General features: G+C 27.8%; 1 protein-coding gene across 1 annotated transcript in view; it reads left to right on the plus strand.

The window, feature by feature from the left end:
* The window catches only part of LOC119609621, a 231,847-nt gene that overhangs the window by 86,716 nt on the left and 129,520 nt on the right, over positions 1–15,611 (plus strand). Inside the window, exon 4 of the mRNA XM_037964469.1 lies at positions 3,788–3,974. Within this exon, the coding sequence (XP_037820397.1) occupies positions 3,788–3,974 (187 nt within the window). The remainder of the gene's footprint in view (positions 1–3,787; positions 3,975–15,611) is intronic.

Raw genomic sequence — 15,611 nt, forward strand, 5'->3', positions numbered from 1 at the left:
CACCAATCATCGACAAACATGAAAACAGACGTCTGGGCAAACATGAAAAAAATCATCGTGTAAATTGGGTGCAAGTTAGAGTGCTATATTCGGCTGTGCCGAATCTTAAATACCCTCCACTATAAACAGGTTATATAAATCATCAAATATTAACGATGGATTTCAATTCACCATAATATATCCTTCATTTTCATTACGCCTTAAAATATATCATGTAAAACGGAACTAACACTTAACAGGCTGTTACATAATGTACTAAATGTAACAAATGTTAAACTATGATAAATGTTGTGTACCTGTGTGAAAACGGAAATTATGTATTACAAAACTTTTTATATAATTTTGTTTGTAAAAGCATTTGATGCGATTATTATGACTTTAATTTTTCGGAAGTTATATAGAATTGAAATTGTAGTATTATAGAATATTACTAATTTGATATAATTAATATTAACATTAATAAGAGAAATAGACACATTTAACATAAAAGCCCAAAAATAATATGTTTTAACCCATAAAAATGTAAAATCAAAAAATATAATTTTTTTCGCTTCTTCGGAAGTCATTTAACATAACTTCGACAGAAAAATGTAATTCTTTTGGAAGAACTTCGTTTTATTTTTGCTGGGTAGTAACTATTTTCCAAATTGAAGGATGTGCGATTCCTGATTTGGCCCATGTATGGAAAAAATACTTTAAAGAATTAATTTGATTCTCTAAATTTAAACACTATTTATTCAAGCGTACATACATAGCTAAATCGACTAAAAATTTCATAAGGACCCACAATATTAATATGTCTATACCTTGTTGGGTCTGAGGTTAATATTTCTCAGTGTTACAATCAGAATAACACACCTGCTCCAGTGATGGTGGTGGAGGTTATAATAATCGAATTTTGAAAAGATACAGAATATTTCCTTTCAGAATCTAATTTTTGAAGAGGAATTACAAAAGTACTTATAAATTTTACGACAATTAATTTTGTTTCTTAAAAAAATTTAAATATTTTGAATTAAAGACTGATTCGAACCACGTATGCTCTACTTCTCATCCCACTGTTCTACCCACAACACCGCTGATTTACTTTTCCCTTGAATAAGTAATGTTTGTCATATAAAAATACTATATTCGTTTCTGTGTGTACAAAAACAAACAGTTGCTGAATACCTTTTGTCAACACTGATTTTGCTGAATTGCATAAAAATTAAACAGTTACGTTTTCTCATTGAGCGATTTTTTTGATTGTACGTTAGCAGTGAAAATCGTACTTTTATGTAAAAATCACCACTTATCAAACAAAATCAAGTGTAATGAATGGTGCAGTGGTCAGGGCATAGAACCGGTAATTTTAAAGGTCTAGGTTGAAACCCAGTCTGCTTGTGTAGTTTTTATTTTTTGTAAAATGAAACAACTTGTTTAAAACTATTTTATGGTTGGTATATAAAATTATGGTCCGATTTTCTACATAGTTGATCCTATATATATATATATATATATATATATATATATATATATATATATATATGTATATGTATATATATATATATATGTATATATATATATATATATATATATATACATATAAAAATACTATATTCGTTTCTGTGTGTACAAAAACAAACAGTTGCTGAATACCTTTTGTCAACACTGATTTTGCTGAATTGCATAAAAATTAAACAGTTACGTTTTCTCATTGAGCGATTTTTTTGATTGTACGTTAGCAGTGAAAATCGTACTTTTATGTAAAAATCACCACTTATCAAACAAAATCAAGTGTAATTAATGGTGCAGTGGCAGGGCATAGAACCGGTAATTTTTAAAGGTCTAGGTTGAAACCCAGTCTGCTTGTGTAGTTTTTATTTTTTGTAAAATGAAACACTTGTTTAAAACTATTTATGGTTGGTATATAAAATTATGGTCCGATGTGTCTACATAGTTGATCCTATTATATATATATATATATATATATATCATAGATATATATATATATATATATATGTATATAGTATTATAATATGTATTATATATAGTATATATACTTATTATATATATATATATATATATATATATCATATTATATATATATATATAGATCTATATATTATATCATATTATATATCCTCTATGTATATATAGATCTTCTCGCTCTCTATCTCTCTCATCTCTATCTCTATCTATCTCTCTCCTCTACTCTATCTCTAGATCTTGTCTCTATCTCGCTCTCTCTAATCTTCATCTCTCTCTCTATATCTCTTACTCTCTCTCTATATATATATCTCTGTTCGTCGCATCAATCTTCATCTTCCCAATTCATTAACTTATCTGCAGTAGTTTCTCTAAAAAATATAAAAAACCAGTCGAAAAAGCAAGATTTTTAAGAGGTTGTCAGAAACTTTTACCCATATCTCTGAATCTATTGGACTGTACCAAACTGTACCAGATGATAATGAATATTTTGGGTGAATTTTATGAATTTCCGTTGCTTCGTTTTATACTGAACGGAGATAGCAAAATCGACACAGAATTTCATAAGGATCAAGAATATGTGTACCAAGGCGAATAGACTATAAGGTGAAGTCATTTCATTTTGCGGCGAATTCATGAAATTTTTTATATATGTAGTTTGACAGCGTCGGGTTTGAGAGAGAATTTTTTTTATATTGAGTTTGACAACTTCGGGCTAAATTTCCATGGACAAAAAAACAATCAGCTCTTGAAATGACTTCACCTTATTAGTTTCGCCATGATGTGTACTTTGTTGGGTCTCAGATGAATATTTCTTGATGTTACACACGGAATAACAAAGTGGAGGGTATAAAAAGGTTAAATTTATCTTTAAAAAGCTAATCTGGCAACACTGTTGGCTACACAGGAAAAACTGAAATTCAAAATCAATCAAAAAATTCATGAAGTCATTTTTTTTTTTACTAAAATAGGACCTATCGTAAAATTCGTAAAATCAAGCACTCAAATTCGTAAATTCCTTTTTGAAAAATTTCAGGATTTTTCTTATTTACGAAGAACATTAATAAATATTCGTAACATTTCCAAACAACTATTTTAGTAAAACAATAAAACAAGTTATTTGTACTGAAATTCAAGCAAATATATTATCTGAAACAGATTATTTTTTGTATTTTGGTAATAATTATATACAAAATTTTTTATTGAATCTATAAAAATTTTGTTAAGAATTATATATTGTATACTAACAAAAATTTTACTGATTCTATAAAAATTAAATTTGCACCAAGCTTATTACTATTGCCGGAGTTAGGGGGTCAAAGTTGGTAGTTTTTTTTTCATATGAGTGTTAACTTTCCACCTATTGGTCCTAGCAAAAATTGCCCAAAGAGTTTAAAAAGCTATGTATTTCTTTACTGATTCCAAAAAAAAGATTTTTTTTTTAATTTAAAAAAAGTTCTTTAATTTTTAAAGAAAAAAATAATTTCTTTAAAGCATTTACAATTTCCTTTAAGATCTTTATAGTCGCTTAATGGGATGCGAATAAGATTTTTTCAATATTTGGCACTTCATATTCCTATTTTTCAAAATTTAAAACGAAAAGTAGATACACGAGGCTTGTGAATTGGACAACTGTTTATACCATTTTACATAAAATTCAAGAGGAAGCTGATTAAAAGGCTATAAGCACATTATTTATTTAGAAATGGTTTGCAAAAAGCTGATTTTTTACAACTAACATTAAACACAACCTTTTCAAATTAATATTATGATGTCTAACTTTGAACTTTAATAAAACAATAATGTTTTACTTTTTTAGAGATAAGGATGCCGCTGAAAGACTTTTATTAAAATATGGCTTTGTTTTAAGTGAGAATGAAACAGAATTACAGACGGCTCAATTTAAATGGGACAACGTATGTCCACTCTTTTTATCGTGTATTCCAGTCGACAGAAGCGAATTTACAAAGTCAGATCTTGTTGTGAAACATTATTTTATAATGCAGGTTGGTATATGTTTGTTTCTTTTTAAAATAAACTACTGTATGCCACTAAGGTTTACAAACGATGTTACTTAAAAGAATTTTACATTATTTGATATGTATATATATGTAATATAACGGATCTTTTATTAGAACACCTGTTGCCGCCACTGTCTATTGTTTTTATTGTTAACTTAACATTCTAAACATTACTAAACACATCTTTTGTAAATGTCATAATTTTATATGTATTTGTTGAGTGAATTTTTTATACGAATTTTTATACCCACTATCAAAAAAGATGGGGGGTATATTGATATTGGCCATAGACCCACAGTATATATATTCTGGGTCCTTATTAAATTCTAAGATGATCTAGCCATATTGAAATCATGATAAGGACCACACGGGAGGAGCTAGACATTTTAAATTTTGCATAAATATTCTATTGCTTCTATAAGCGGCAAGCTACACACCACGCGTCATTTTGATCTCTCTTTTAATGTTTTTTAAGACTATTACTGTTTTAAAAATTAAAATTTTAAGTTTTTGTATATTTTTTAATATTTTTTTTCCATTGTTGAAGAAATTTATTTCATTTTAGTTTATTTCTCTACACAGCTGCCGACACGTTAAAAGTTGAAAGTTCCAGAACTTTACGCGGCAGACGCGTTACAAACTACAATGTGTAACTTGTTAAATGAAAATACAGTATTTCAACTTTTTTTGACAGAAGCCCATAACCCGTTGCTGCATAGAACGCGCATTGTGTACTTCCACCTTAAACCGCTGGACATGGATATGACTTCACCAAACACTTTATTTTGACGCATATTGATCATTTTTGATGAAAAATAGAAAAAGTGTTTTCGAAGGATATCGCAGGATATTATCTTTTTAGCATGTAGTGACATCAAATTCTAAAAAAATAACTTATTTTTGTTTAGAAATAACCGTTTACTGTAACTGTGAACTCAAAATTACACTCTATATCGAGAAAAATGAAAAAAAAAATCTTGGAACACCGGTGTCCCGTATACGTGAAAGAGATATGAAGCCCCCTTCAGAAAATGGTTTTAACGCTCATTACTGGTTTTAAGATCGGTCCATAAATGACCCTACTCCCCATATAAGGTCCCCTTCTGAAAATGACTATAATGCTCATTACTGGCATGAATATAGTGACGAAATTATACACACATAAATTTTATGCGAGCCAAAATCTCTCTACAAAATTTACTGAGGATCGGTCCATAATTGACGCTACCTCCCATACAAAGTCATCTTTACAAAATTACTTCAACGCTCATTACTGGTTAAAAATACGAGTATAGCGATAAAATTTCACACAAGTTCCTCGCGAACCAAAATCTCTCTACTATATTAGAGAGATCCATAACTGATCCTACCCCCCCTATTAGGTTCCCTTCAGAAAATTACTTAAACTATCATTGCTGGCTTAAAAATATGAGTTATAAAATACGGTTATGAAATTCGACATAAGAAACTTTTATACGAACGTTAATCTTGCTAATTACTGGCATAAAATGCGAGTACAGCGATGATATTCAATGTAAACAAGTTTTATATGAACCAATAATTGACCCATATAAGGTCCTCTTCAGAAAATTTTATGAGTATTAAGAAAATTACGAGTACAGCGAAGAAAATCGTCATAACAGAGTTTATACTTAATTCTTCATTCCGAATTTAATGAGGACTGATGTATAACTGACCATAGGCTCTATAAAAGGTTCCCTTCAGGAAAGAGTTCTGGTTATTAAAATACAAACAATAAACAAATTCTATACAAAACTAAATCTATGTACAAAATTGTATATGCCTTTTACACCAACCAAAAACTAGTAGTTTTTGGCTTTATTTGGTTTTTGTTTCAAAAAATACTGAAATTTCTTTATATGCCGTTTAGACCAAATCAAAAACCAGTTGGGTTTTGAAAAACTAAATTTCAAAAACCAATACGTTTATACCAACGGTTTTTGATTTCGTTTACCAATACATACACACCAGAAAATCATCTTTGCCACAAAATCCACTTTTTTTATTTTGGAAACCACTCTAATAATATTTTTTAGTGAAATTATCATTAAATTAATATTTTTTTCAACAAAATTTGTTAAAATTTGCTTTTATTTATTTCATTAAAAGCTCATATAAAGCTATTTTCGAGAAACCAGTGCTGGACATTTTTTTTACTTATTTTTATTGGGTTTTGATTGAGTTTTTATCAAAAACCAGTTGAAAGTAGTTTTTAATTTGTATGGAAAAACCAAAGAAATTTTAGTAGATTTTCAAACAAAAACCAAATAAAGCCAAAAACTTCTACTTTTTGTTTGGTGTAAACGGCATGTTAGTTTTTCCATATAAATTAAAAACTACTTTCAACTAGTTTTTGATAAAAAAAAAAACAATAAAAATAACAAAAAACCAAACTTCCATCTCTGGCTGAGCTTTTAAAAAGCTTTTTTTAAAAAAAATGTCAAATAGAAAAATAAATATTTTAAAATTTACAATAATTTGTGTTGAAAACAACATTAATTTCAAGTCAATTTAATAAAAAAACGTTAACAAAATGATTTCCCAAATAAAAAAGGGAATATTGCGGTAAAAATAATTTAAATGTATGTATTGGTAAGTAAAATTCAAAAACTCATGGTGTAAACGTATTGATTTTTGAATTTAAGTTTTTCGAAAACCAACTTGTTTTTGTTTTGGTGTGAATAGCATATTATGAGTATCGGTTCATAATTGACGCATATAAGGTCCTCTTCAGAAAATTACTCATACTCTCACGGTTTAAAAATTGAACAAAAATATTTTGTTTTTAAAAATTAATATTTTGTAAGTTCAAAAGAGCTCGGTCCATAATTGACCATATTCCAAATATCACCCTGACGTTTATAAGAGAGCATTACGGCACACGGCATACGAATATAACTCTCACTTGTTTATATTGTAATTGTAAATTCCACGCGGTTAATCATAAAATTGTCTCTCCTATAAATATAAGAAAAATATGTCCATTTTATAAAAAGAAGATATTCAAAAGAACCAAAAATAATTTTAATTCCGAGTACATATTTAGTTAAATATTATCAAGTTTAAATAAAAAACTAACACTTAAAAATTAAAACACTCAAAGGTTTTTACAATCTGTAGTGGAAGCCAGGAGCTTAAAAATAGCGAAAACAACTTTAAAATTAAATTAATAAACAAATATTGAAATAGAATTTATTCGAAAAAAATACCAAATTCTTGTACAGGCAAATGAAGACGATGATGATATGCCGTCAGTATCAAATTCTGTACATGAGTGACTAAATGAAAAACCGGATCGTACTGAAAAACACACAAGATCTGAAGAACAAAATTTTAATGAAACAATATATTTTGCATATCCCAAACGAACTGCAGCATCAACTTTACCTACGACAACTTTGACCACTTTTAACTGAGGGGACACCAACGTGCGACACGAGCAGTGTTGCCAAATTGACGGTTTTCCCGTCAAATCTGACGTTTTTGAAATACCAATTGCGGAAAAAATTGCCATTTAGCGGTTAACGTGAAATCTGGAGTTTTTTTTAACAGCGTTTAGCGTTTTTTAGCGCTTTTGCAAGGTTGAGTTATATAGTTTTTTTAACAAAAAAACAACCATGCAATTTGTTTTCGAGAGTCGAATAACGGTTAATAGAATAAGTAGAAAGCAAAAAACAAAAACGAAAAACATTATATTTCAAAAGAATTGTTGAATTGTAGTGTGTTTAAAAAAGTTAATAAATATTAAAAAAAGAGTTTTCCAAAATCAAAAAGTGTTTAAACAAAATATTTCAAAAGAAGATTAAAAGTGTTTTTAAATAAAAAAGAAAAAAAAAAAAACAAGTGCACATACTAAAAGTGTTAAAAACTAAAATGTAAGAATTTTTATATTTTAGTTAAGTTTTATTTTAAATAGTTTTTTTATTAAATAGATGCCCCCTCAGTATCAACAAAAGTTTCGTCGTGAATGGCTGAACCATGTTAAACTTAAAGGGTGGCTCACTCAATATGAAAATGATCCGTCAAAAAGTTATTGCAAGTACTGCAAATGTGTTTTGGCCGGGAAGTTAAGTGATTTAATCAATCACTCAGAAAGTCAAAAACATAAGTCTAGTGCGTCTATAAGAGGTTCTTGTTGGCGGAAACTTGATTTTAAGCCAGAAAAAGCTGATAGCTCAAAGAAACAAGAAATTGCGTTGGCGCTATTTACATGTCAACATTCCTCAAATAATTCTGTTGACCATTTAACGGAACTGTGCAAATCCAATTTTGAAGATGGTAAACAAATACGGATGCACAGAACGAAGTGCACAAATATTATTAAAAACGTTTTATCACCGCATTTCATGAAGGAATTAAGAATCGATATTGGTAATTCAAAATACAGTATCCTAATAGACGAATCAACTGATGTTGGAGTTGTTAAACTGTTAGGTAAACTTATTTTATTTATATAAATAAATAAGTAAACAAATAATGAAATTTACTTCTAGGAATTGTAATAATATATTTTAGTGCAAGCAAAAAAAAAATAGTATCCACATTTTTGGCCATCGCAGAGGTTGAAAATGCGGATTCTGAGGGCATTGCAAAAGTTATAATAGAAGAATTAAATAGACTAAAAATTTGTGTAACTAATATGCTAGGAATTGGAGTGGATAATGCCAACGTCATGGTTGGCAATAAAAAAGCGTGTACACGGAGCTGAAAAAGAGCGTCCCAAATTTAATTTTAATTAAATGTGTGTGTCACTCAATTCAACTAGCTGTTACAAACGCATGGAAAAATTGTATGCCAGCTCACTTGGAATTTTTAGTTAACGAAACTTATAATTGGTTTTCAAGAAGCTATATTCGCCAGCAAAGTTATAAACACATTTTCGAAGCCATAAATGATGAAAAGGTAAAAACAAATAATTTTTAAAAAAGTTAAATTTCGATACAACGAAAAATAATTCCTTATAGCTTATTATATAATATATATCAATAAAAGCAATACTACAGTCTAATCTATAGTCTAGTCTCTAGTCTAGTCTATAGTCTAGTCTATAGTCTAGTCTATAGTGTAGTCTATAGTCTAGTCTATAGTCTAGTCTATAGTCTAGTCTATAGTTTAGTCCATAGTTTATAAGATTTAAAAAAAAAACGGGAACTCGACATATTTAATTCATTTTTATAACGAGGTTTGTTTTATCGAAGTTTAACTATATTTCAAAAATACATTTATTAATGTACTGCTCTTTTGAATTAAGGTTCCATTAAAAGTTACAAATATTTGTGATACTCGGTGGCTTTCGATCGAAACTTCCATTGTACGGATTCTAGACCAATGGGTTGAACTAAAAACCCATTTTGGAATTGCCAAAAATTATGAAAAGTGTTTTATGGCTGCTAAATTATATGACCTATATAATAACAACATAAATTTGCTATATCTTCTTTTTTTAAAACCAATATTAACACAAATGCAGATGTTAAATAAAAGTTTTCAGAGCCAAAACGTTGACCCTACGAAACTTTTAAATGATATGGAAGTTTCTATCAACTACTTAAAGCAGTTTGTTTTAGAGCCTGATACAGAATTTGACATCTTTACTTCAGAATTCGAAAGTTACATATCTTATAATCTCTATTTGGGATTTTCCTTTGAATCAACTTTAAAGGAACTCAATAATGAAATTGGTACAGAAACCGAAACAAGCATTAGACACGATTGCGTGAACTTCGTTGTCCGTTTAATAATACAATTAAAAAAAAGGTAAACTGTTATTAATAATATTGAACAAAAAGAAACTTACTTTATTAACTTTAAGGCTGCCAGAAAATTTTAAAATGCTTAAAATGATAAACATACTCTCTGTCGAAAAAGTTTTAAAAACAAATAAAGATGGTATAATTCCACTTTTATCCCTATTTTACAAAAGAAGAGATGTAATTGACACTATAAATTCTCAATACAAAAGTATTATATATATCAAATGGAGTGAAGTGTCTTCAACAACTAGTTTTTGGACAAGGACTCTGCTGGGAATAACCCATTTAAAGAATTGTCAGAATTTGCATTGGAGGTTTTGTCTCTGCCGTGGTCAAATGCTGACGTCGAACGAGTATTCAGCCAACTAAATCTAGTAAAAACTAAATTACGAAATAGGCTAATAACTAGTACTGTTAATGATGTGCTTCGTGTAAGGTAAATTTCCTTTTAACTCAAAATTTTTGATTATATATACATAAATTGTTTATTTAAATAATGTAAAAAACAATATTCTGAAATTCTAAAAACACATGTACACTATATACTAGACTACAGACTAGACTAGACTAGACTAGACTATAGACTAGACTATAGACTAGACTATAGACTAGACTATAGACTAGACTATAGACTAGACTATAGACTAGACTATAGACTAGACTATAGACTAGACTATAGACTAGACTATAGACTACACTATAGACTAGACTATAGACTACACTATAGACTAGACTAAACTTAAAGAAAATTGTTGGTATAATGAAATCTAAAATTGAACATAATTAATTAATTTGAAAAATTTCGCTTTAATAATATGTTTAATAAGTTTTAATATACATAAAATTTAGTGAATTTGGTTTTTTAATTAATTAATTTTTTAATGCAAATTATTTATTTTTCAAAATTTGTTAGAAATAGTAAGTATAATGTTTTTATAAATATATTGAATTTAAATTACAGATACGGTCTCAAACTTGCAAACAAATGTTGTTTCGATTACGATGTTCCAAAATCTGTACTAAGAGAAGTAGGAACAATGGCTTCTTATAATCAAAGTGCAGAAGACTGGGTCTTTGTTTTTGATAATATGTAATTATAAATCGTAAAATTATTATACATGAATTGAAAGGCGTTTTACATTACAATACTTTTTTATAATATCATTTTTTTTCTTTTCTTTAATATAATATTCATTGTCTTTAATACAATATCCAATTTATTGTCAAAATTAAACAATTTTCATTCATGTACTATGAAATTTTTTTTGGATTTGAAAAGGGATATGAGTAAAATTATAAGGAAAATCCAAAAAGACTACAAACTAATTCTGTATTTTGTAAATTGATAATACATTTCAATACAATACATTTTAAATTAAAAAATATTTTAAGATTTCAGATTGCAATACATATTTTTAATAATACATTGTATTAATACAAAATCCTCTGATGTAAAAAGACCATTAAATAACAAAACAATATAATAATTTAATGTTTTTATGCTATTTATTTGACGGAAATCTAGTGTTTTTGGAAAAATTAAATTTGGCGATTTCTGGCGATTTTTTTAGTCTGATTTGACGGAATATTGTGAAAAAAATTTGGCAACACTGGACACGAGCCATGCGACACTAGTTTGTTGGTAAAGGGCAAAGCGAATTCAGATAAGGTGGTGGCAGTTCTGCAAGAACAACATTTTACATGTATTTGTTTTTGCATTTGGTTTACGTAGATGTCAAAAACAATAAGTACGGCGAATTCATTTCATGAAAAATTTTTGTAAATTTTTTATATTTTATTAAAAATAAAGATAAAGATATTAAAATTTGTGAAGAAAATTTATTCTGAATTAAATAATGTTTGTTTAAAAGGAAAAATTCTATTCCGGCAGATTAATTTGCAAAATTTAAGTGAGTGCCTGAAGTTAAGTAAAACTTAATTTTTTGTGAAAAATAAACATAAAAAAGTACATATTCATGAAAATATTATATTACGAATGAATGAATATTTGTTGCGAATGGATAATTCTACTCCGGCGGAGTAATTTTCAATATTTGGTCATAATGTAGCAGCCGCCGGACGGGTAAATACTTCATATCGGTTTTGTTATATAAAGCGTTCCGGAACAGACTTTTTTGGTTAATCTTTTTATCTACATAGTGTATATATAAAACAATATTGTTTTATTTGATAACATTTAATAGATTTCAAAATTAAGCCATCTGTAAAAGTAAGCTGCCGCTGTTCGGCTAAATTCTTCATATGTGTTTCTTTATATAAAGTGTTCCGGAAGAGATTTTATTTAGTTAATCACGTTATCTACACAATGTTAATATAAAATATAAAACAATATTGTTTTTTTTTTTTTTTTTTTTTTGTTTTGTTTATTGATTTTTTACTTAAATAATTCAAAATATTAACGAAGTTTTTCTCCGTTTAACGGAAATTTTTAAATATAAAAATGGACGCACGAATCGAAGGCGAATTCAGATAAGGTGGTGTTATTCAATCAGCTGAAAATTTTTTTCTTAATTCGCCTGGTTTACGTAGCTGTCAAAGTTTGTTATTGTTTACATTTTTATATTTAAAAATTTCCGTTAAACGGAGAAAAATTTAATTATTTATGTAAAAAATCTAAAAATACCAAGCATCTCGTAAACAAATATCATTTTATTTAAATAATGGCATAATTGGTATGTATAGAAATATGTTATTTAGGAAAAATATTTTTTCTATTAAATGTTAACATATTAAACAATATTATTTTATATTTTATATTAACATTGTGCAGATAACGTGATTAACTAAAAAAAATCTCTTCCGGAACACTTTATATAAAGAAACAGATATGAAGAATTTAGCCGAACAGCAGAATATGTACTTTTTTATGTTTATGTTTCACAAAAAATTAAGTTTTACTTAACTTCAGGCACTCACTTAAATTTTGCAAATTAATCTGCCGGAATAGAATTTTTCGTTTGAAACAAACATTATTCAATTCAGAATATATTTTCCTCACAAATTTTAATATCTTTATTTTTTAATAAAATATAAACATTTTACAAAAATTTTTTATCAAATGAATTCGCCGTACTTATGGTTTTTGACATCTACGTAAACCAAATGCAAAAACAAAATACATGTAAAATGTTGTTGTTGCAGAACTGCCACCACCTTATCTGAATTCGCCTTGCACGAATCGTAATTTGAGGGTTTTTTTTGCTATCTCTTTTGTTACGCGTTCGTATTTTTGGCAGTTCCTTTATTTTTATTCTGCACTCAAGGAGTGAAGATCGTGTGCGATCACTCTAATGCATGAATCAGTGTTGCCACTTGCAATATTTTGAATTTTATTTACATTTCATTTAATCCCAAAACAATAAACAAATTAATTGTATATTTTTTCGTTAAAATAAAACCACTTTTAATTGTATTAAAAAATTAATGAAAGTTTTATTTCATTCACAATTTCAATTCTTAACAATAAACTCCGCTTTCCTTTTCTGTGAGGATAGCTTAGTTGACGGTAGACAAAATGAAACTAAAACTAAAGTACTAATTGCATAAAGAAGGAGAGATCGCAAAAAGAGTGTAATAAAGTTTATAAAGTAAGGCGAATACTTTAAGTGCAGCCTTAACTAACATTTTAAATATTTGCTTGTTAAATTTTAGTTATTTTTATGAAAAATATAAATAATTAAATAAATAACTATAAAACAAGCAATATTTCTCAGCTAAACTCATATTTTAATAATCAATTGGGTGTTATTTCGTCAAAGTTTTATAAATTATTAAAGTATATTTGTTAAACATATTTATTACAATATTTAATTAACAAATATTTTAAGAATAAACATATTTAATGTTAAACAAAATAATAGAAACAACATTTAAAAATCATAAATATGGCAACACTATCAAAAAATGTCACACGCCTTTTGAGTCTCCATCTAAACGTTCATTATTTTACGAAGGGCATTTAAAAGAGAATTGAAAAAATCCTGCGACATGTCCTCTCAGCTAAAAGTGCTCTTTAACTACCCAGCCAAGGCGAATTCAGATAAGGTGTTGTTATTGATGTTATTATTATGTCAGAATTTGTTATTGTTTACATTTTTATATTTAACAAGTAGGAAAGTATACTCGGGCATGGCCGACCATATAATACCCTACACCACGAGTATATTTTAAAAAATTGTATTTTTCATAAAGAAACTTTTATGGTGAATTTTACCTTAATTCCAAAGTATTTAAGCAATTTATTGATAAAAAAACTAATTTTCTAAATGAGGCTTTATATAGGAGTAAAGGTCAAACATGGGCCGATACTCATTAAATTTGGGAAAAGGATATATTTTTATATAACAGTTAATTATGTTGAGTTTCATTGCGATACAAATGGTTGCAAGTCAATTTTAGACCTTTAAGAAATTTTTTGAAGAGGGGTTTGTATGGGGGCTAGGGTCAAATAAGGGCCGGTCATTACAAAAATCTGCAGTGTCATTTATACTTATATAAAACTTATTTGTGCCAATTTTTAGAGAGATAATAGTATATTTGACGTAATTATGGCATAAAAAGCCCAAATCGGGAGGTACGGTTGTATGGGGACTAGGTGAAATAATGGACCGAATAACCCTTTTTCAATAAGCTTCGTCCCTGTGCCAAAAAACATGTTTGGTCCAAATTTCACCAAATTATCTTGAAAATTGAACCCCCGAAAAGGGTTTCTGAGTTCATAATTATGTTAAATATACCTGTCATACATGGGCATACTGCAATATAATTTTACTGCATTACACATATTAGTAATCCGTAAATTTTTACTGGTTACTGAAAAAAATTTCAGTATATCTTTACTGGTTACTGAAAACATTTTCAGTATTCAGTAAATTTTTACTGATTACTGAAAAAAATTGCAGTGTTCAGTAAAATTTTACTGAATACTGAAACATTTTTCAGTAAACAGTAAAAAATACTGGTAATGAAAATCTTACTGAAATTTTTTTCAGTAATCAGTAAAATTTTCAACCAAAATGCATTATTAGTAAAAAAATATTATATTTAACTAAAATTTTCATACAACTATTATCATATTGATCTCTTTTACTATATTTCTATTAATAATCTAATATTATAAAATATAATAAATGCTTCCAACAATTTTGTATTGGCCGACTAAATTATATAAGATTTGACCTCTTATATAAATTTGTACATACTTAAATTTTGCAAATTAATCTGCCGGAATAGAATTTTTCGTTTGAAACAAACATTATTCAATTCAGAATATATTTTCCTCACAAATTTTAATATCTTTATTTTTTAATAAAATATAAACATTTTACAAAAATTTTTTATCAAATGAATTCGCCGTACTTATGGTTTTTGACATCTACGTAAACCAAATGCAAAAACAAAATACATGTAAAATGTTGTTGTTGCAGAACTGCCACCACCTTATCTGAATTCGCCTTGCACGAATCGTAATTTGAGGGTTTTTTTTGCTATCTCTTTTGTTACGCGTTCGTATTTTTGGCAGTTCCTTTATTTTTATTCTGCACTCAAGGAGTGAAGATCGTGTGCGATCACTCTAATGCATGAATCAGTGTTGCCACTTGCAATATTTTGAATTTTATTTACATTTCATTTAATCCCAAAACAATAAACAAATTAATTGTATATTTTTTCGTTAAAATAAAACCACTTTTAATTGTATTAAAAAATTAATGAAAGTTTTATTTCATTCACAATTTCAATTCTTAACAATAAACTCCGCTTTCCTTTTCTGTGAGGATAGCTTAGTTGACGGTAGACAAAATGAAACTAAAACTAAAGTACTAATTGC

This window comes from Lucilia sericata, unplaced genomic scaffold (genome assembly GCF_015586225.1).
Source record: "Lucilia sericata isolate MDLA Ls3-8-SP2 unplaced genomic scaffold, ASM1558622v1 Contig000024F_arrow, whole genome shotgun sequence".
Classification (NCBI taxonomy): Eukaryota; Metazoa; Arthropoda; class Insecta; order Diptera; family Calliphoridae; genus Lucilia; species Lucilia sericata.